Raw genomic sequence first — 22699 nt, forward strand, 5'->3', positions numbered from 1 at the left:
CAGGGACACGGGGAGGGCTCAGCAGGGCCCATGTGACAGACGTGACCCAAGGCCAGAGCTCTGCACATGGACAGCCCTCAGCGCTGCTGGCTGGGCGCCACCTTAAAATCACCCAGTGCCACCCCCTGCCAGGGCAGGGACACCTTTGGGCTGCTCCAACCTGACCTCGGACGCCTCCAGGGCGGCCGCAGCTCCTTGGGGTGACAATGGGAGTGAAGGCAACGCAACACAAGGAGAGCAGCCCCCTAAATCACCCACAAAGCACTAGCAGGAACTTTTCAGACGGCCACAACCAAGCCAACAAGATCAGGATTTGCCTCCAGAGCCTGCTGAGTCCCAGCTGGAGTGCAGAGCCCCAGAAGGAGTGGCTGCTTACCTACATATCTCCCCCCAGGTTTAATGACTATGGCGCTCCGGCTGCGAGTCTCCTCCTCTGCCTGGGCCATGCTCTGCCTCGCCTTCTGGTAGGAATCATCAGTAGCACACACGGTGATTTTATCCTGTATGCTTCCCAGGCAATCCAAGTGGATATTGCCATTGCTGCAAGAGAAACGCAATGGAAAAGGTACTCCTGACACTGCAAAGGGACACCAGGCTGGCACTGGGGGGCAGCTGGGGGGTGTTAGCTGAATAATAGTGGGGGGCACATAGAGCACCTGAGAGGGAACTAGATGCTTCCCAAAAAAACCACATCAAAACAGATCAGAAAGGCTCCAAAAAGGAAGAACGTGCATTAAGCTTTGTTAGGGAAAAGATGCTCCAGAAGAGAGGGTAAAAAAAAACAAATAAAACAACCAAAAAAAAAGGCTGGGTTTTCCTTGGATGCCCACTCACCTGGACACATACTGCTGGATGCAGTCAAAGCTCCCCTGGGGGCTGTCCTTGCCAATATTGGAGAGATAAAAGGTGAAGGTCCTCACTTCCGTCGGTCGATCGGGCCTCGGGATGGCGATGTGCTGCTCGGGAGAGGAGGAGGAGGAGGAGGAGGGAGAGCATTGGTCACTCGGGTCACCCCAGGCTCAGGAGAGCTCAGGTCTCCTGCAGCCAGGCTGCTCTGAGGAGTTTTGCAACAAGGAAAGCACCTGGGTTACTGCGCACAGAGGCTGCCAGAAGAATCCAAGTTATCTGCGCTGCGTGCAGGGGGAAGGGAAAGGGGACTGAGGGAAAGAGCAGCTGAGGATGGATGTGGCTGTGAGAGAACAGAGCTGCCTCAAACAGAGCCCACAACCACCCTGCTCTAGGAATCTGACCCAGTTCTATTGATCCAGCCTCAAAACAGACTCGCTCCCACTGTTTATATTCAATGTAAAACACTCGAGGCTCGTTTCTTTAGAATTACTGATCCAGCACTAAACATAGCACAAGCCAGGTCACTAGGTAGCATGCTTATTCTTTTTTAAGAAATTATAATTCCATAACAAGATTTCATGGCTCACAGTAGAGTGTGACGCTGCTGCTAAATTAAATATTTAATCAAGCATTAAGTGTGCTCCACAGACAACTCCACAGCCATCCTGCATTGTGTTTTTCGCCCCCCTCCACCACAGCCATTCATTTTTCAAAAGGGAAAACTGTCTCCCCTCTGCATTCAGGATCCAACATAAATGTCAGCATCTGAGCTCTACTAGCACATCAATATTTGATAATTAAGATGGCTCCCAGAAGCTGAGCCAGAAGGAACACCAGCCCCAGCCTATTTTAGGCCAGGCTTTACCACACGGGTTTATATTTACCCAGATTGCCACATCTACGCAGAGAACACACACTCCCAGCAAGGTAGCCCGTGGCATCCACACATGACTGTGCTGGGCCAGGAGGGGTTTTGGGTGGTTTCCTTCAGCCCTCAGACACCTCCAGCAGCCTGGAAAACCCAGGGATCTGTGTCCCTCTGCTAAACCACAGCACGTCCTCGGGCCGAGCCCGTGCACGGCGCTCCCCTGCCCTCAAACAGAGCTCCCTTCTTCCAAAAACCCAGACTTGTGCCTTGCTTTACACAGCAGGACAAGTTATGCCCAGGATCCAGGGCTGGAAATGCTGGGAGCAGATTTTCTGGGCGCTGCTGGACCCTCCCTGAGCAGCCTCATTTATCTCCCCTGCCAAACGTGTGCCGCAGCCCTTGAGCCCTTTTAATCTTTCCTGGCATCCTCTGCCCCCACCCAGGCAGGGGGAAGAAAATTCCCTTCTGCTTTACCAGAAGAGCCAGAAAGGCAGAGTTATGTAAGCAGCAGACTTGGGGGGATTTTACAGCTGGAAATCTGCTGGGAATGGGAAGGGAAGAAGAGGAAACCCCAACAGGGGGATTGAGCTGTGCTGCGCCTGAGCCTGGAAAATAAAACCTGCAGGATGTCACCAAATCACATCCCCACACACCCAAGAACTTTCTCCTCGCTCCTGCTTTACCCACTGGAAAAAAAACAGCTGCTCCAAAAGCCCCAGGTCTGGGTTTCTGCAGGGTTTTTGCAGCGTTTCCAGAGGCTGTAAAATGAGGCAGAGTCACTTTAGTACTGAAAAGTGTCTCATGTGCAAGCCGGCCGTTATCTAGGAATTATTTTTAGCTGAAAACAGAAGGTTTCTCAAGCCACCAAATCAGCATGGTGACTGCTTTGAGGGAGCCCTAATTTTGGTGCTGGGTACTGCACCAGTAACCAGAGACACGTAAAAATAGCCTGGTACAGATGTAACTTCTGTTTTCTTCTTTCAAGTAACATTCATCCGTGGACAGCTCGCTCTGAACTGAGATTTCACCTCCCTCTGTTTAACACCAAAACCTCATCCCAAGCAGCAGGGGAAATGCTGCATTTCCCAATCACAGAGCAGAGGTGTTCTGCTCCCAACAGTCATTCTAAAAACGCTGCACACACACGTGGGTTCGGCACCTGAAGGGAATTTTTCCCCCCTCAGTTCAATTCTGCCCCTGCTCTCACCACCCCACAAGCACCTGCAGATTTCAGCCAGCCTAATGATTCTGCATGTCTTTTCACCAAAATAGAAGCATTTTCAGTAATTCTAGCACAGTTCTGCACGCAATTTCTAATGCTGTGGTAGCCCAGCTCTTAAATTCTAATTTATGTGCACACTGAAACGAGCAAAATGCTCAAAACTCCATCAAAACTTATGAAACTATCCAAGAAAATCCATGAGGAAAAAGTGACAGCCAGGTGCTGCTCCTAAGGAATATCCATGGTCCCGCTTTAGAGGAACACTCTGGTAAAGACAACCTGGTTATTACAACTGAAATTCTGGTTATTACACAGAATAAAAGCCATTAACAAGAGCAGCATCACGACAGAGAAACACCTCAAAGCAGAATCCCAGAAGTTTTTATCAGCTCCTGTGAGATTGGATCCAGAGCAGGGTCCAGGCAGGAGAGGTTTTGTCCCTTGTCACTGGAACAGCTGTTTTATTTTTATATTTTATTTTTACAACCACTGACTTCCTCCTTTCTGCTGCCACCTTGCTGACCCCGGGTTTTATTCCAACAATTCCCTTCCCTGGTTAATTAGTGTCTCAAGCATGGAAGTTTCTTTTTCTGTGTATTAGAAACTGAAAGTATTCTTGACAGCTTTTAGAGTAACACTGGAATAGGTGAGAACACATGGACACAGTAATTTAAAGGCTTCTAGAGAATTAAATTCAAGAAGCAGCAGTTTGTTTAAATTCTTATTTTATGTCCTGCCTCCCTAAATCATCAAGTGAAGCTTTTCCCTCTGGAGAGGAATACTTGCACAGAAAATTAAACCTCACTGCCTTAAATCACACTGACACTTGTGCTGTGCACAACCTTCCCACCCAAAAACTTCACGGGATTCCCCACAGCTGCTTTTTTTTTTTTTTTTTTTTTTTGGGGAAGCAAAACATGAAGGCAGCAAACTGGGGAACTGAGGAAGAGTGGAAGGAATAATTTAAAAAGTAAAATACGTTTTAATGTCGAAAAGTAAAGTACGTTTTAATCTTGAAAAGTAAAATATGTTTTAATGGCATCCTCTGGATGTGAGAGCCCAGGAGATTCCTGGAATTCTCTCTCCAGCCCAACTGATGGAGGATCCCTCGAAAGCATTTCGAGCCTCAGCTCCTTGAAAAGCAGGAGAATCCTGACAGGCAGAGTCCCACCCTTAAAAGCAGATGGTTCCCCAGCTGCCAGCTCCCTGTCATACCCAGGAAAAATAATAATAATAATAATAATAATAATAATAATAATAATAATAATAATGGGACAAAGAGCTCTTTCTGCGCTCCCATGGAGCTGCAGCTCCCTTCAAGGCTCTACCTTTGGCCCTTCCTCGTCAGTGCCATTAATTGAGGAGCAGGCAGAGGTCAGCCCTGGCTGCCACATCTCCCCCAGCCCAGCCCAGCCCTCCTGGCTCCCCTCCTTCCCCAGGGAGTGACACTGCAGGTGCCAGGCAGCTCCTCCACCCACAACTCATCCTTGGCACTCCAGGGCTCAAACAGAGTTAACTCTTCTATTTTTGTATTTTTAAAGAATTATATTATAGTGTTTTTAATTTGCAGAAGCAACTGCAGCATTTGAAAATATTTTTAATTAGCCCTAGAAATTAATATTTGTCCATATCAGATCCACGTGGAACCCAGCACCAGCAAAGGTTCAGGGCAGAGGAGCAGTTTAAGCTGTTTTCATCCCTTTTGTTGCATTTCCTTCAAGGAAAAACATTCAGAGGAGGCATTTCCAAAACTTAAACAGCTTCACAGGAAAAGTCAGGTGTAGATCCTGCTTCCAAAGGGAAAGGAAAGCATTCCCAGGGCTTTTGGCTTCTCTATTCCATGAGCAAAGCTCATCAAATAAAGACACATCACCCACCCTTCATCCTCCTCCTCCTCTCCTGACTCTGCCCAAGCTCAGTGGCAGATTTGGATCTCAACTTTCATGCTGAGCTTCCAGGGAAGTTTCAGCCTAAACAAAGTAAAAAACCTGGAAATTGCTCCTTTCTTTATTTCCCAGCACAAGGAGGTTTGTATTTTTCTTCTAAACTTACAATAACAATCATGTCTTTCCTGCCACATTTTCTATGGACTCGTAGTGAGAATAATATCACAAAGTAGGATGTGGGCAAGGACAATGTGCTGGGTTTAATGTCCACTCAGCCCAAGCCTTTTTGAATGTGCCAGTGCATAAAAAATAACCAAAAGTTACAGCTGAATTCAGATTCTTGAAAAAAAAAAATTAAAAAAAATCCAATTCCCCTTCTTTATGCAGAGACTGAAGTTAAACACGGGCTTTTTTAGCAATAAAAGGTATCTAAATGACATTTTTCAAGTTCACTGAAGGGCTGCATTGCTTTACCAGAAACACCACCACGTAAATCTCAGCGTTGTCAGCAACTGGGCATGACAGACTGGTTCAGGGGCTAAAAATATCCCAGAGTTCTGCCACTGGAACACAAGTTGGGGAAGTAAAACTCCTCAATCTAAAATAACTCCTGGTACTCCCAGCACTGCAGTTACATGCAATAAACCTCCAGGACTCTCAGAGCAGCCTCCGAGCTCTGCTGCTGGCAGGAATTGGGACCCCCAAAATTCCTGCAGTGAGTTCAGCACGGGGTTTTCCTGGGGTGCAGGCGAGGATTCCTGCTCCCCTTTCCTTTATCCCTGTTCCACCCAATCCATAAATCTGAATGTACCACGGATTTAGCAAGGTGAGGAAACAACGAGGAGGGAAAAGGTTTTTTACAGAGAGAGAGAGACCATGAGCAAGCACCTTCCTGGAGCACACCTGGAGCTCCATCTCAGCAACCACAGCAGCGTTCCTTGAGCTGGAACAGCCCAAATTCCTCAATCCCACGGCATGGAAAAGAATTTTCCAGGGACAAACTTACCCCTTGGCTTCCTTGAAACTGGATGACTGGTTTTGACGTCACAGCATCCTACGAAAACAAGTGGAAAAACAAAAATTACCTCAGAGGAATTCCAAACTCCGCCAAGTTTAGAGTTCACCAAGCCACACTCAAGCTTGATTTTTCACCTGGATTTTTTACTTTCCTTATTTTTATTTTTCTTTTTTTCAAGGGGAAAGGTCAGGGAAGTGTGTATTTCAAATGAAGTGTGTATTTCAAATAAGAAAGCAAAAAAAAAGTCCTGAAACAGTGATTTGTACCAGGAAAAGGACGAGGTAAGGTCACCCTGAGCTCAGGAGAGGAGCAGCCCAGAGGTGACACCTGGTCCCTCCTGACCCCTCCACCACGCTTTGGGCACAGAACAGCTCAGCTTTGGTGCTTATGGAAGTCTGGAGTTAGAAAATGGACACTCGAGGGGAAAATTTATTCCAGTTCTCGGCCTGAGAGGACGCAAAGCAGATTTTTTCCAGGAGAAAGCTGGCAATCCTTTGGAAAAGCAAACTGCAGCTCCGTTGCAAAATCCTGCTGTTCCTTTGCCTGTTTCAACAATCGGCCTCTTCCTCCAGGCCCAGCTGCTTACATTTAATAAATTGTATTCCTCTGACTCTGAAATGCTCAATTTCAGCCTCTTTGCCTCGCTGTCATTTTAGAGAGCCCAAAAACACTTCAATTCCAAGTCTCATCTGAGGTTTTGACAGAAGAAAAAAGCACCAGAGCCAACCCAAGGTTTGGATTTCCCCCATTCCAGCAGGACTGGGGCTGGGGGTGTTTCCTTTCCTAAATCACACAAAGCATCCAAGACAGGAATTGTGCTCCATGGGGCACAGGGACCCCACTGTGAAGCTTTGGGGACAGAAGAATTTATAAAGAAGTTGAAAGCATCATTTATGAGTGAAAATGTTGTGATGTTTTTCCATGGGAAAACCACCAGGAATTTGGGAAAACAAGCCCAAAGCACGAGCTGGATTGTGCTGTTTGTGTCACCCAATCTCCAATGAACCAATTTCCAATGGATTGGAGAAACAGATATTTAAATTTTAGCAGCAGGAGAGTTAAACAGCTTGAAATTCATGAAGTGAACCATCCCTCATAAAACTTTTCCAACCCAGCAGTGAAGAATCTCAGGCACGACATCAACAAAAAAAAAAAGGATAAATTCAGCAGCAAAATAAAAACCCTTTTAGGCCAGATAAAGCTAACAAAACTGGGATGGATAAACCCAGCCCAAGACAGAGTCTGAGCCTCTGAAGAGCCCATCCAATGGGATTGCCCAGCTCTGCATCACACCCAGGATCATTACAGGACATTTATGATGCTGAGGAAAGCAGGAACACGCTCAGAGCTGACAGCACTCCCTGAGTGCTGGATAAAGAATTTTATAGACCCAGAACAACCTTTAGAAAAGCACCAATAAATAACATCTTGCTCTTGGTACAGAGATCACTGAATTCCTCGAGTGCCACGACACTGCATTCCACAGCACACTGTTCATGGACAGCCTGGCCAGCTTTTTGTTCCCCGTGTCCAGAAATTCACAGGAACATACTTGAGCAAACAAGCATTTGAAACATGATAAAAATCTGGATTTAAGGGAAAAAAATAAAAAAAGATCTAACCAACCCATGTGGTTCTTGTACAGCAAATTACAGATTTGGGAAGTTCTGCTCTTCGGTCTGGAAAGTTGTTTAAAGGGAATAAAAAGGGGGTAAGGAGGATGGAAGTGGAATAAGGAGGCAGGAGCAGAAGTCCTGATGCACAAATCAGACATGGTTTAATTACAGAACTTCTAAATCCCACAATCTACAAATAAACTGCTCTGAAGTGAAGTGGGTAACATCAGCTTCATGCAATCCAATGGCAAAGCTGAGATGTATTCCCAAAATCCAGCATTTCTGTCTCTGCCTGCTGGGATCCCTGTGGAGGAATATCAGTGCTGGAACTGCCAGCCAGGCCCCAGAGGGGATCACAGATGGATTTGGATGGACACTGCAAACCCCAGCTCCCTTTGGAGGCAGGGAGGGATCTCTGGGATCTCAGCAGCACCGTCTGAACCCCCCTGGTGCCCAATTGCTCATCTCCAGCTCCTCCAGGAGGTTCATGAAGAGGAGAGCACACTGCACACCCTGAGCTGGTTAAGGATGTGGCTCCAAGTACCTTCATTAGGTGAAATTAAACCCCTGCATGGACACCCTCCTTCAGAACAAAAAGAACAGAGATGAGTGACGTGAAACCAAACCAAAACCACGGTTCCATTTTTACCTTCATTCGGATGAACGGCCCCGATCATCAAGAGTTCCTGCTGCCCTTTCCAAAATCCCTCTGCCATTTTCTGAGGAGTCACCTCAGAGTCACTGGGTTCCTCTTCCTCAGTGATGCCACGGCTGCACTTCCTGTGCCACAGTTCCCAGAAATGCCACAGTTCCCATTCCATCCCCACTGAGTGGGACAAGGCCTTCCCAACTAAACCAAGGCACCTCCTCGGCCCTAGCTGCAGCAAATCCTTGGCAAATCAAGGATGCTGATGAAACCTCAGCTCTGTGTCCAAACAAGAGGAAAACAAGGCAGATTTGTCCAAGCAAAGGGGCACAACCTCATCCCCTTCCAATGAATTCCAGCTTTGTCCCTCCAGGACACCCCCTGGGTTTAAAAAGCAGCTGGTTAAAGGTAAAAATCTAAGGAAGAAAAGCACAGTTCAGGTACTCTGCAGCAGGTTTTGTGCTGCTGCCAGGTACCAGGTACTCATCCCTGCAGCTCATCCACGAGGGTGGATGGAGGGAACACAGTTCCTGAGATCTGCCTGGGATCTGTGGGACCGGGGAACATGCAGGAAGGAGCACAATCCCTGGGGTCTGTGGGGCCAAGAACACAATCCCTGGGGTCTGTGGGGCCAAGAACACAGTTCCTGGGGTCTGTGGGACCAAGAACACAATTCCTGGGATCTGTGGGACCAAGAACACAATCCCTGGGATCTGTGGGGAGCCCCACACAAGCACCTGTCACAGTTCCCAGAGGCAGCAAAGCCCCTTTAAACACACCTCAAGTGCAGGAATTCCATCCCTGCCCTGCCATTGTTCCAGCTGAATGCCCCCTGAGCAGCTGCAAGGGTGGCAGAGCATTCCCAAAGCTCCAGAGGCTGCCAGGTGCCACAAGGAGCTGGGTCAAACTTCCCCTGGAAAGGCAAAGGAGCTGCTGGGCCAGAGCAGGGCCCCTGCTGCAGCCCCAAAGCTGTGCAGGAGAAACTCCCAAAGGAGCATCCAAAGCACAGCTGCACCTCTGAGCTCTGCCCAAACTGGAATTACCAGCTCCAGCCTCTGCCCCCGACTGCAAACAGACCCTCAGAAAGAGCCTGGCTACACCCCGGCACCTACTCCATAAAATTTCATTTATTTGCCATGTGGAAAGGGAACTTCCTTACAGCCATGCCCAGTTCTCTGCTTTCCACAGCTCCTGCTGTATTTCCTGGGAATGAGGGAGAAATAAAACCCTTAAAGCTCTGCTCTGGGATGCCAACATGAATAAAACCCCACAGACCCAAGTGGTTTCTGTCAGTCCTCCACAGACCGTAAGATTATCTCAAAAGTCATGAGATTAAACCAGAAAAACCCCAAAACTCATCCCCAAAGGTCCCACAGGATACTTGGCTTTTATTATCACAGTATTCTGCTCATCCTTTGGTTTTCCCAGGCCAGAGGAGAGCGAGAAACCCTGAAGAGAGGCTCTGAAAGCTCACAGAGGTGGTGGCAACACACAAACACTCGTCACACTTAAATATTCCAAGTCTGGCATGTGGAAACTGAGGAAAGAATAAGAAAGTGTCAATAAAATATGGAAGAATTGAATGTAAAATGAATTATTTTATCAGGGCTGACTGATGCTGGCAAAAGGTTTTCTACACCTTTAGAGGAAGAGCTGGATGGGATGTGCCTACCCAGGATCACAAAGGACACTGGAAATACTCAGGTCAAGGAGCCAGCTGGAAGCTTCTCTGTTTCTTCAGGGAAATACAGATAATTAAAGAAGACATCATTTTGGGAAGTTCTGTCATGTATTTACTGGAATTTATACTGCAGGTTGTGCTCTATGGAAAATGTTTGCCTAAACTTAGTATTGATGTGTTTGTGTGTTTTTGTGGATGTTCAGAGCCACCAATGCCCAGAGTGCAACTGAAAATTTACCCTTATTTGTGTTGGAACAAGGGCATTATTTCCAGAATTTAAAGCTTCTTACAAACAGTCAAAATTAGTAGCAAGAATTTCAATAAATAGACAGAGAAACTATAAAATCCTGCTAACCAGGGCTGGCATTAATGGGATGTTTCCAACCCTCATGTGCAATTCCAGGTAAAACCAGTGCCCAGGTAAAGCTGCTGCACCTCAGCAAGCACTTACAAAAACAGGAACAACAACAAGAAATCGCTTAAAAAGCACAAATTTCAGGCTCTGTAATGCCCCAAACTCCAGGTTCCTCTTTAATTCTTTGGTTATGCCTGGTTTATGTTTCTTTAGCCCACACAGCAAGGTCCAAATATAGGCAGGGCTCCCTCCCCTGCTTCCTCTGGCTTCCCAGCACAGCTGGGCCCAGAGTGGGGTAAAAAGGTCCCAAATGCAGGAGGATCCTCAGTTTAAGCACACCTGGAAACAGCTCCTGCACAGCCCCCCAGATCTCACTTTCCATTTATATTTTTGTTTTAAACACCCGCGGGGAACAAAGCAAAGCAGAGTCCAAAGGCAGAGCAGATCCACCCCAGCCCGGGGGACACCTGAGAGTCCCTGAGTTCATCAGCAGCAAGAAATCCAAATCCCAGGGGGAAGGAGGCCCCCTGGGACAGAGGCACAGCTCCCTGTGGAGAGGCTGTGGGAGGTTTGCTGGCAGCCAATCAGCCCAGGCTGGCCCAGGACAGAGCCACTGAGGCTGCTCCCAGGACACTCCACTACCCCAAGGCTTGTATTTGCCTCCTACCAGAAACTCAGCAGCCAGAAAAGCCTCCTGAATATTCCTTTTTTTCATGTCCCACCTATTACTTGTGGAATTAAAGCCCAGTCTCCCTGCAACACAATTTCCATCTGCAGTTTGGGGCCTCTCGAGGATCCCGTTTGAAGCTGAGCACGGACGGGATGGAGTCTGCTGTGACTGGAAAATTACAGTTTTGCTATTCAAATCCAACCTTCTCGTGGAAAGAGCCCTGGAAATTCCACGGAGATCCAGCACTGCTGGAGGCTTTGCAGAGGTGCCCAGGTGAGCCCTGGGGACGCTGCTGGAGGATCTGGGACTCAGCCAGGCAGTGACAGGAGCTCCTCAGGCTGCAACCCCCAGGTTACCCCATGGACACCTCTGCCCACCCCTCCTCCCCAAGATAATCCCATTTATCACCCCGATGATCCAGGGCTCCCACAGACCCCCCTCATCTTCCTCTCCCCAACATTTAAAAGAATTTATTTTGGGCAGAAGCGAACACTTGAGCTTTTAACACAAATAATTATTAAAAAGATGCTTTTGATGAAGGTTTAAGGGCTGGACTCTCACCAATTACTCTAAACTGTAGTTTGTATTTATTATTTATCATTTGCCTAATAGGCATTAATGGACACATTATCACCATAATATTAAAGCACCTACAAATCCTGCCCAGAAGTACAAGCAGCAATAAAATGCTCAAAAGCTTTTATGTCAGCCAAAATGCTGGCCTGCATGTTTGAAAGTTTTTAATTGCTAAACTGCAAAAGGCACACTGGCTTCTTTGGCTGTAATTGCATCATTTAAAGTGGGCTGTTACAGCACAAATGTTGCTTCCTCATTAGTTTAATTTTCCAGGGTTAAAAATCGAGTGTGTTTCTATAAGATCAAAAATAAAGGAGTTTCAAGTGTCAGCTCAGAAAACCCCTCAACTTGATCTGCTGAAATTTATGGTTATGTTAAAGAATTTTACCATGCCCAGTTCCTCGAATTTACAGAATTTCATTCACCATTCCCAGCTCCAAAGTTAGAGAATTTCACCATTCCCAGCTCCAAAGTTACAGAATTTCAGCATTCCCAGCTGCTCAGAGTTACAGAGTTTCACCATTCTAACAAAATTAGCGATTTTACCAGGAAGCATCAGCAGCAGGCTTTGACATCACCACACACTGAGCATCTCAGCTATGGTCCCGCACAAAATGCAGAAAAACTCCACCTTTGTGCAAAGTTTAGAGAGCAAGACACATGATTCAGTTAAAAACCAAAGTGTAGCCTCATGGAAACGCTTTGTGCTGCCCTGTACAGCAGAAAGCCAGGCCCTAAATGGACAATAGCCTGTATCAGCAAAGCAGAGAGCAATTAAACTCCACTGTCATCAGGATGTCACCCCACAGGCACGAGAGCTGAGCCAGCCGTGCAGCCTGTTCCCCTCTCTGTTCCCTCTCTGTTCCCTCTCTGTTCCCTCTCTGCTCTCTCTCGCATGCCTGGAGCTCCTGATCTCAGCTAATCCGGGTTAAAAAGCCCCTCCTGAATGAAATGCTGTGTGTTTGTTGGGTCCCTGCTGCAGAATTCAGCTGGGGGCTCCAACCGAGCCGAGCTGCGCGCGGGGGAGGCACAATTAATTCAGGCAGGGATTAATTAGGGAAAGGAGATGGAATTAGGGTACCTGAACCCCATGGCTCCCCAAACAGCCATCCCAAAATCTCAGGACAAGGGATGGAGGTGGAGGCTCTCCAGCCTCAGTGACAGGCTGCAGCACACGGTGATTTCTGCCAGATTCCCACTGGTTTTTCACAGAATAACAGAATGGTTTGGGTTGGCAGGGACCTTAAATCCCATCCAGATCCACCCCCAGCCATGGGCAGGGACACTGCCACTATCCTAAATTGCTCAAGCCCAGCAAAACTTTTCTGTTTCAATTTGGTAACTCCAAGTAAAACTTTCCAGCGCTTCAAAGCAATCTTCTGCTTCAAAAAAAACCAAAACTTTAAACTCCCAAAGAACAGAACAGCTCTGACACAGTCTGATCCTCTGGTCATCCCCAGCAACCTTGGGAAAGGTGGGTTTGGAAAGGAGCTCCAGCTCCTCACACACCCCAAAAAGCCCTGGGACAAGCCACAGTGCTGCTGACCATCAAGGCAGGATGTTTGGGCAGCACAAGGTGCAGTAGTTTTCCACCAGGAAGGAAAGCTGGGCACAGAGGCAATTTAGGCAATGCCTTTCAGGAAGAAAATGAAAAGGAGGCTCAAATCCTTGGAGAAATAATTAAAGTATTGTGAATTGGTATCGAGTTAGCTCAGGCCGCTGTGGAGCAGGAGACTTTGTTTGGCTGGAGCAGAGCCTGGCTCTGGCAAACAGAGCAGCCCCATGCACTGGGCTGAGCCCTTCCCCAGAGCAGGAACCACCAAATGCCTTCCTGCAGTCCCAAATTTCTATCACGAGCTCAGACACAGACAGGGATGTGCTCTGCAATAAATAAAAACACAGAGAGAGAGAGAGATGGCTGCAAGGAGGAAATGCTGTCTCCAAAGAAAATCCCAGCTTGTTTCTGCAGAGGACACTGAAGAGTTCAATGCACCTGTCTGCAGGGAAAGGCTCCCCTGCCAGGGCAGGGGGGACACACTGCAAGAGGACAAGAAGATTCAGGTTCATTAGAGAGCTACAGCGTTTTCATTCCAGACACAGCTCCCCTGGGGACGGCCAGGCAGTCACTGCATCCAGGGCTGCTTCCTGCACACCCAGCCCCACTGCTGGACGGGACCTGGGGCTCTGCCTGGCTGAAGATGGAAAACAGGAAAACCACCCCAAAACCAGAGGGGACTCCAAATCCAGCCCCAAAAACGAGAGGGCTTCAAACCCACCCCAAAAGCAGAGGGGTCTGAGGTCAGGGGGGAGGTGGATGGCAAGAAAAAGGAAACTATCGAGGAGGGTTTGTGGCTCCCAATTAACTCAGGCAGGCTCCAGATGTCGGGAGCAGAGGCAGGAGTGGCCTCCTGTGGGAATGCAGCTCGGGAGACTCCGGGCACGTTTCCCAACGGGACAGTTCTCCTTTTTTTAACTTGGTGTTTTCCCTCTTTGCTTCTGCACTGAGTTAAGGCAGACCTGCTCATTAAGGAGAGCAATAATCATAAAGTCTCATCAGCAGGCTGCCACAAGGGCTGTAATGATGATTATCTGCAGTTTAATCATGGCAAACTCCCACCAATCCCACTGTTAACAAGATGGGGCTGCTCAGGGAGGCTTTGTCAGAGGAGCAGGAGCCAACTCCCACGACTTCCAAAGGCTTAGGGAGGAAAGGGTTTTGGAAGGAAAAAAGCTCCTCTGCACCCCTGTGCAGCTTCCAGTGTTTAGCACTGATCAAAGCAGGCAAAATCAATTAAAAATGGCTATAATGAAAGAATTACTAAGTCACAGAACACGGTGCCCATTTCTCAGTGTAATAACCCAGGAGTTTCCTTCCTGCAAGTAAAAAAAACCTCCCAGTTTTGACAGAATTACTGCATCTCCCTGCAAAGGAAGTCTCATTTAGTGTGAGTGCATTTTCTGCCTCCGTCAGTCCCTCCAGAAAGGTGCCCCAGACCCTCCCTGGCACGGAGAACCAGCAGCCCAAAGCCACTTCAGCTTCATTGCTCAGCGCTGCATTCTTGAGTCAGAACTGCCCATTCAAACACCTTCACCTGCACTTCAGCCTTGTCCTGTTCTCCTCGAGACAGGGGTTCAAGGATCCCTTTCCCTTTTCCACAAGCACACCAGAAATCAGCAGAATTCCGCACTAACTCTTCTTTTTATCACCCTTTTTCCCCAAAGGATTTTTCTCCTCTAACTCTGACTGAAAGAAATAAAAGGTAAAAGTGGGGAACCATAAAACAAGTTGCAACAACATTTCCCAAAGCTCTCCTCCAAAGATAATGCTGTGCTGGCAAATTCAAAATGCAAAAAAAACCCCAAACAAGTACAAACCTAGACATAAGTCCTATTGTTTTATGACTTGCAACTAATTTGAGGAAGAGTTAAATGAACAAATCCCAATGCTCAACCCTTATTAAAAGGAGCAAATCTAGAGTTGGTTGTTTATACAGGAAAGAAGTGGCTGAAGTAAAATTAATTTTGAATTTGAGTCTGCTCACATGGCCTCAGTCTGTCCCTCTCTTGCCTGGCTTTTACAGTTACAGTAAATTAAAGACAGGGTAGGAAAAAGGAAGGTAAATATTGGTATTTCTAAAGTGCAGGCAAAGGAAAGCAAACCCTTGGATTTGTTTTTCAGACACATGGATTTGCTTTGAAGCACTGTTTTCAACAAAAAACATTATTGCAGAATGAAGTTTCCTGTTCTGCCTCCCTATACTGGAAGTACTAATAATGTTAAATATGATATTAAATATGATACTGAATATGATAGTGAATATTATATTAATGTGATATGAGATATTATATTAAATATTATATGAAATATTATATTAAATGTGATATGAAATATTCCTCTAAGAGAAGTCCAGCCGTATCTGCAGCATCTGCACACATCTGCATTGCAAGACAATTCAGAGACCTCAGTTTGGCAAGAATCCCATTAAGACATCCATGCCCAAAATTCCCTGGGTATTCATGTCTTGCATGCAACACTGCTTGTTTTTGCAGCAGCGTTTTATTGGAGTTATCAGATGATCCCGTTAAATTGGGAAAGGACAGAGGGGAAAAAAACAACACCACAACAACAGAACTGGCAGAAGGAAACTGAATCATCCAAAATTCCCAACTCTGCTAAAGGTGACCAGCAGTGCTGGTTTTCCCAGGAGGATTCACTCCTTATGAGCCAAGAATTCAGGGGGGTTAGATGTTTTCAGATTAATATTTTGAGAGTCATTCCTGTTGAACAAGACACCTTGAATGAAGCCTTCTGAGCTGGCTCTGGCAGAAGAGGGAAGTTTGCTGATTTCAGGGTGCTGGGGTTGTGGCCACCTCTGCAACAGCCCCAAGAACCTTGTGGAAATTACAAGGAAAACAAATTTCCATCCCACAAATCACTTGGCTCGCTGCTGTCCCTCTTGGAGATGGCACTTTTCCCTGATTTTAGCCTTTCTGAAGCAATGCAGCAACACAGTTTTGGGGCTCAGAGGGGTAAAATAATTAAAAGCCCTTCCAGGACCAGCTGTATCAAATGCATCTACTACAAGTATTTTGCTTTCTGCACTGTACAAAACGCCCAAGTGCCAGAAGAAAATGTTTCCCAAATGAAGACAGAGAAGTGTGTCACGATAGCACATCTTAACTCCCCCTCATCCCCATCACGGATAAATAAAGCTCCCAGAAGTGATTAACACACCCAAGCTCCTCCATGCCAGGCTGAGGGCCACACAAGTGATGGGAAGTGACTACAGAGCCACATTTAGGGATTTGTTCCTTAAATGAAGCATTTCAGCCCTGCTTCAAACTCGCCCCGCCTGTCCAACTCAGGTAATGTTTCCCAGATGGAAGGAGTTGGATCAAACTGGAACCTGCAAACCAGGGATCCTGAAATCCCAGGAGAATCACAGAATCACTGAGCACCCTGAGCTGCAAGGGATTCCTCACAAGCAATGTCCAAGTGCAGCTCCTGGCCCTGCACAGACACCCCCATATCCCACCCCGTGCCCGGATGGGGATGCTTGGAAACAACCACAGAGCAGCAGGAGACACATGAAGGAAGGAAATTAAAGTGTATTAAGAAGAGCTTCATAAACAACTTGGAGAAAACTTTTCAGAGACAACAGCTCAGGCACAATTTTAAAACCACAACCTTTAAGTTAAGACTGAAAAGTAAGGATTCATTTAAATCCCATTGATGCTGGAATGCCCAAGGATTCCAACACTGGCTGGTCCCAAGTCTGCCTAAGAGAAAGGAAGAGGGATACTCTTGAATTACACCAGGTGGATTTCACTGAACACTGAGGCACCTCAGCCCAAGCACCATTCCGAGAACAGTTTTATAAAAATGCTGAATGGGTCCAGTCAGGTACAACTCAGTTAAAAATAAATCTCTTACATGCCTTCCAATATACCTGCATTGCTGTGTTCTTGGGCAACCTGTGGGTTTCCAATTATTATTATTGTTTTTGAGCTGTTTTTCTTTCACCCATCAGGTTAAAAAACCACACAGGCACAAAGAGGAGCTGGCTAAGTACAGCTCCAAAATTGCCAGCAAATGTACACTTAAGAGAGAGGTGGTGGAAAAATCTGTCAGGTTGGCATCTCCAGCATTAGATGTAACAAAAGAAGGAAATTCACCTTTTCAGCCCCAGTCAAGGTAACATGGCTGCTCCAGCCAGGATGTTATTGGGAGCAGTTTTACTGTGCCAGGCTGCTCACGCAGAGCGAGCTGAGACACTTAATATGTGAAAATTAAAGCAAGAGATTAAACACAGCAACACTGGGTTACAACTTATAAAACAGGAATAGTGAAATATCAGAAGCTGACGGCTGTTTCTGACCTAGTTTTCACTGGAGAACAGTCAAAGAGCTGAAAAGACTGAGGCGAGGCTGAAGGTGCTGAAATTCCAGTAGTGCTGGGGAACAGGATTAGAGGAAAAGCCTTCAGAGACATTCAAAGGACTGAGGGAGCGTCACAGGGAGGCTCAAGAGCCTGGCTCCAGTGACATCCTGGGGAGCAGGAGGGACACCAGGGCTGCAGCCAGCTGGGGATGAAGTCACAGCTGTCCCAGGGCCTCCTCAAAGGGGCAGCAGGAGGCCAGGCTGAGGAGGAGAGAAAACCTCAAACACAGGAAAAGAATCATTTTAAAAACATCGTGCCTGGATTTCAGGAGGTATTTTCGCTGCTTTTTCTTCTGAGAACACAAATGTGCTGTCAAACACCTGGGCTCATTTGAATAACAAGAGGAAAAATTAAACCCCTTTATGCAAGAGAACTGCAAGTACCCAGGAGAGATGCGGGGAGGGGGGGGCTGCTGAGAGGAACGCCAGGTGATGCCATCCCTGGAAGCTGCTCACACGTCTCCCTCTGTTCTGCAGCTCCACATTTATTTCTTTATTTATTATTTATTTATTTCCACCAGGCAGCTCCACGCTGGCTTTAAGCCTCATTAAGGAGCAGTGTGTTGCTGGGCTGACATGTCAGATTTTTAAATGACCTTTGTACCGACAACAGCGTTACCAAGCTGCTAAGAACAGGGGGACAAAAATAAAATAAAAAAACAAAAACAAACAAGTGGTTTTCCATGATTAGGAGAGGTACATCGTGGCTGTTTGCATTTATCTGAGCTCCAAAAAAACTCCCACCTGTCAGGAAAGAGAGCCATAAAAAAAAAAAAAAAGAGCAATTCTCTCTGAAGGGCAACTGTGACGGCATCAGCACTGCTGGCCATTCTTAACGTGGGACTTATCACACAAGGTAAACAGGAGTGACTATCAGTTAATGAACAACACAACCCCGAGGCTGAATTTTAAAGAGCGTTTTCTCCACTGCAATCTTTTAATGAAAATACAGCAGTTCAAACCCACCGAATTTGCTTACGAAAGTCTAATTTATTTTAGGACATATTAAGACACCAGGGCTGATTCACTCGCCTGTGTGCTCATAAGGTGGCTTAAACGAGCTGCTGAAACATCAGAACGATTCTTATCTTCCACAGGGCTTTACTCCTTTTCTTGCAAGAGAAAAGTATAGGAAGACAATTGGGAGATGAGATTGACGAACCCGTTCAGCCATCCCGGAGCAGATCTCGCCCCACACTGCTGAGCCCAGGAAAACAAGCCTGGGCCAGTTCTGCTCTCCTTGTGCCCAGCTCCATCCTATTGACACTCGCAGGGAAGAGTAATTACCAGTCTGAGAAAGTTCTGCTGAAGATGATCTTCAGATGTTCCTCACAGTGCTGCTGGAAGAGGCTGTGATAAAGCCAAGAGCCAGAGGCTGGATCCTGAAGGAATCCCAGAGAAATCCCACCAGCAGCACCCCACAAGCCAGAGCAACCTCAAAAGCTGAATCGAGGTGCTCAGACACAGATTCTTATGGCCTCCAGGCAAGCAGAGGTGCTCCAATGCCAGCCAGGACAGAGGGAACACAACCTGACAGACACCTGGAATTCAGCAGGGGTGTCACCCAAATTCCTACCACCTCCACCGGGGACAAAGCAATAAAGCACTCAAATATTCCAGGTTTTTTTCCCATCACTGAGGGAAGCTGCCCAAGAAAAACCCAGCTGAACACACTGAGCAAGAGAACCTCTCTAGATTTCCTACCATGATAGAACCCTGTATTACATACCCTCTGCTAACAGCCTCCTCCAGCTTCCAGGGACGCTTTCTCCAGGAGAAAAGTGAAGGCAGTTGCCTGGAGAAGTTAAATTAGGTGCTGCCTTTACTTCAGCAAGAAGCACAGAACCTGCACTGTTTCAGCTACCTCTGTATTTGCACTGCCAGGCTGGTCAGTAACAAACCTGCTCCAAAAATAAAGCGACAAACAGTAAAAGAAAGAACACACTCTTCTCAACTGGCAAAAATCTACCTAGAAAATAAGTCAGATGTTTCTTTGCTCTCCGCAAGGACACCTGAGAAAGTTCAGGTTACAACGAATTCCAAAAATAAACATGAAAAATTTTCAGATAAGAAGAGGAAAAACATACCAGGGCTGCTGACCAAACAGGGAGCGACCACAGTGCCACGAAAAGACTCCCCAGGTCTGAGCCAAACAACCCCCAGAGAATTCAGACATTCAGACAGAGAATCTCTCTTGCCTGACAGAGGCAGCTCAGCCAATTCACACATGCAAAAGAAGTGGTGTGGCCACTGAGCCGGCACTTAATTGTCTGACCAGAATTTTTGGTCTAAATTTAACAATCCAGGCAAGTCATAGTTAGCTGGAACGTTTTGCTCTCTTAGCCCATCTGAGTTAGGGTAAATGTGTTTCTTCCTGCTGGCAGCGTCAGTAAATTTAGCCTTAATGACAAGTAAAAGGTCTTTAGATGCAGTTAAATGGCTTTAATTGTATGAGAGAGCTCAAACTTGCAGCCCGATGCAGGCAGCACCCACATTAGGTACAGCTCCAAATGCTTGCAGGAAGGTTGTGGAAACATGCCTGGAACTATAACATCAAACCTTCCAGGTAATAAATCTATTTCTTCTCCCCCTTCACGTTAAGAAACCCCAAAGTGCTCTAGATTTTAATGCATTAAGAACAAAGTCCGTAATTCATGAGCAGAAAAATGTTTGCTGTTGGTTTTAATCACCACCACGTTCCACGTCAACCCCAGCGCCCGTTCCAAACACATCCAAGATATCCCATTTACATCCCTAAAGGTTAAATATGTTTTACTTTATCCATTACTGCCTCCCTCTTCCCATTTCCACATTTGCAAAGATTAAACACGAAGCCGCTTCCTGAGCAGAGCTGGGTGTTCTGGGACTCTCCACCAGCTCCAGGACTCCAGACTGGGAGAACTGGTTTGTGGCAATGCTCCTCTGGAAAACCACCCTTTATTTCTGGAATAAAAACAAGGATTGGCAGCTGTGACATGTGTCAGGAACACGGGAGCTTTAGGATGCTTAGCCACCTCAGTGGCATTAGGGAATGAAGACCTGAACGAGGCAGGGAGCATTTGGGATTTGCAGCAGGACAAGCAGCAGCAGCAGCTTCCCACCAAACACTCCGATAACCAAAGGTTCTTTTCAGTGTAGATTAAATGAGAGAAAGAAGCAGAGCTCGTGGCCAGGACCACCAGGCTGCCATCAAAACACAGCTGCCCTGCAAGGACACGGGGTGGGAGCGGCGAGCAAGGTCACAGCCACGGGTGTCACTGAGAGCACTTTTCAAAAGAAATTGGTCACAGAGCTCCTACGCACTTCTTAAGGGACTATTTATGGGAGCAGAAGTTGCTCTTAATTCTGCGAGAAGCAGAAGCAGAGGTCACCACTGGGGCTCCGGCAGCTCTGAGGGCTGCACATCCCTGGCAGGGGGAACAGGTGCTGCCAGGCTTTTCAAAAATCTATTTTAACGCCACAGGAACTTTGGTTTCAGAGCAAAGTCCTGCTCAGCGCTGCCTGCAGTCAGCAGGATCTGCCCGAGACGCTGCTGGAGGAAACCGAGCCACCCTGTGACAGAGGCTCCGACCTTCCCAGCTCCGTCATTTTACAGCAGTTTCGCTCTGAATCACGAATTTCCGCCTCCGTTTGGGGCCGGCTGCCGGAGCCCCACAAAAGTCAGGGAGTTAATGAGCTGCTGTCACCTAATCAGGGCGGCCACACCGTCCCTCTGGCAAGTGGCAGACGCACAGGGAGCACTTCAAAGGCTCTGAAACTCTCCCTGGGAGCGAGGGCTGCTCCCTTCCCCAGCATCCTGGTGGCAAGGTGAGCCCAGCCAGAGCCGGCTCGCTGGCCTTATAAGGCTTCCAAGGCTCAATTTCCGCTTGCCCAAGCTCAGGCAGGGTGGAAAAATTTGCTTCCTCGCTACTCCGCCCATGCCGGGCTCCAAAAAGCATCCACTGAATCCTGGATGGGGAAGGAATGGAAGAATTGACAGCGCTCAGCTCCCTGGAAGAGGTGAAGCCACGGCTCTGGCAGCACCCTGGGGCACCTCAAACACCGGGGGAGCAGGGGGAGCCCAAAGTGCGGGGAGAACTCGAACCGCTGCTTTTATTCTCTGCATCCCCTGTGAAAAATTCTCATTTTTCTTGCTGTTCAGCTGCACTTAAGCCTTTCACATTTGATGGCAGCAAGCTTTACAGGTTAACAAGGAGTTGGGAACATTATTTCCTTTCCCTGATTTAGCCATAACACACTTTATTATATACCAGGAGCACAGAAAAGAGCCTTGGCTCAGGTTCCACACTGTTTTCTGCACAAGTCAGTATTACTGTGAACGATTCTGAAGCCAGTCCTACCTCCTGGTACAGTGAGGTCCGTGTTATCCAGGTCTGCTGCCATTATCAACTTCTCTGAGCATCACAAACAGACCAACCCTCCTATTCACTAAACAAACACAGCCACATCCATCATCCCCAATATCCACCAGTGCTGGCAAAAAAACGAAGCCCAGTGCACACAGGCGATTAAAAACCTGCTTAATTTTCAATAAATGCTCTCCTTCTGTGGATTATAAAGTTGTTTTTTACTAAAAACGTCTGCACAGTCACTTTTTTCCCCAGCCTTGCTGGTCTGCATCAAGCTCATGCCTTTTTTCACAGCAGGTTTCTCTCAGTGCAAGAAGCAGGCAGGGATTTATTTATCTGCAGCCATCAGTGGTTTGTCCTCGCTCTCACCTGCTGGTCACCAAATGGCAGAACCCATCCACACACAGATTTTCTCAAAAGACAGGAAAATGGTGGCAAAGGAGCTTATAAAACCAAGTTCTACCCATTCCCTTGTTGCCTTCTTTTCTGGGGACTGGGGAAGGCAGAAACACAGCCCATTTGATTTTCTCATAGAAACCAGGAGCCAAAACCAACTGAAATCAGCGCCGGAGCTGGAAAGGTACAACAAAACTCACACAAACATAAAGTCTAGACACTGAAATGTGGAAATATGATTCAAATAACCACAACTGGCACATAACACACTGATTGCAGCCCATCGCAGAACGGGCCTCAGTGGGGAGGAATATAGAAGGAAGATTAAATTAGTTCTTCCACCTCAGTTGTAGAAAATATGGATCCTGTGGGCACAGTGATATGGATTGAGCCGGAGTTTCTTCCGTCCTGCTGGGATTTTTATTGGGATTTTAAGTAACACACATCTGCTCTTGCTAAGTAACAACGATCAGCTTAAACTGTCCTACAGAATCCCAGAATGGTTTGGGTTGGAAAGACCACTAAACTCAGTTTATTCCCCCCCATGCCATGAGCAAGGACACCTTCCACCATCCCAGGTGGCTCCAAGCTGGCCTGGGACACTTCCAGGGCTGGGGCAGCCCCAGG

The 22699-nt window shown here is 47.1% G+C and overlaps 1 protein-coding gene across 1 annotated transcript in view; it reads right to left on the reverse strand.

Annotated features, from left to right (window-relative positions):
- Nucleotides 1-22699, reverse strand: part of ELL (elongation factor for RNA polymerase II) — a 49414-nt gene that overhangs the window by 19743 nt on the left and 6972 nt on the right. Inside the window, exons 2-4 of the mRNA XM_036399325.2 lie at nt 5832-5879; nt 835-956; nt 377-540 (exon numbers count right to left, since the gene is read on the reverse strand). Of these exons, the coding sequence (XP_036255218.1) occupies nt 377-540; nt 835-956; nt 5832-5879 (334 nt within the window). The remainder of the gene's footprint in view (nt 1-376; nt 541-834; nt 957-5831; nt 5880-22699) is intronic.

This window comes from Molothrus ater, chromosome 26, assembly GCF_012460135.2.
Source record: "Molothrus ater isolate BHLD 08-10-18 breed brown headed cowbird chromosome 26, BPBGC_Mater_1.1, whole genome shotgun sequence".
Taxonomy (NCBI): domain Eukaryota; kingdom Metazoa; phylum Chordata; class Aves; order Passeriformes; family Icteridae; genus Molothrus; species Molothrus ater.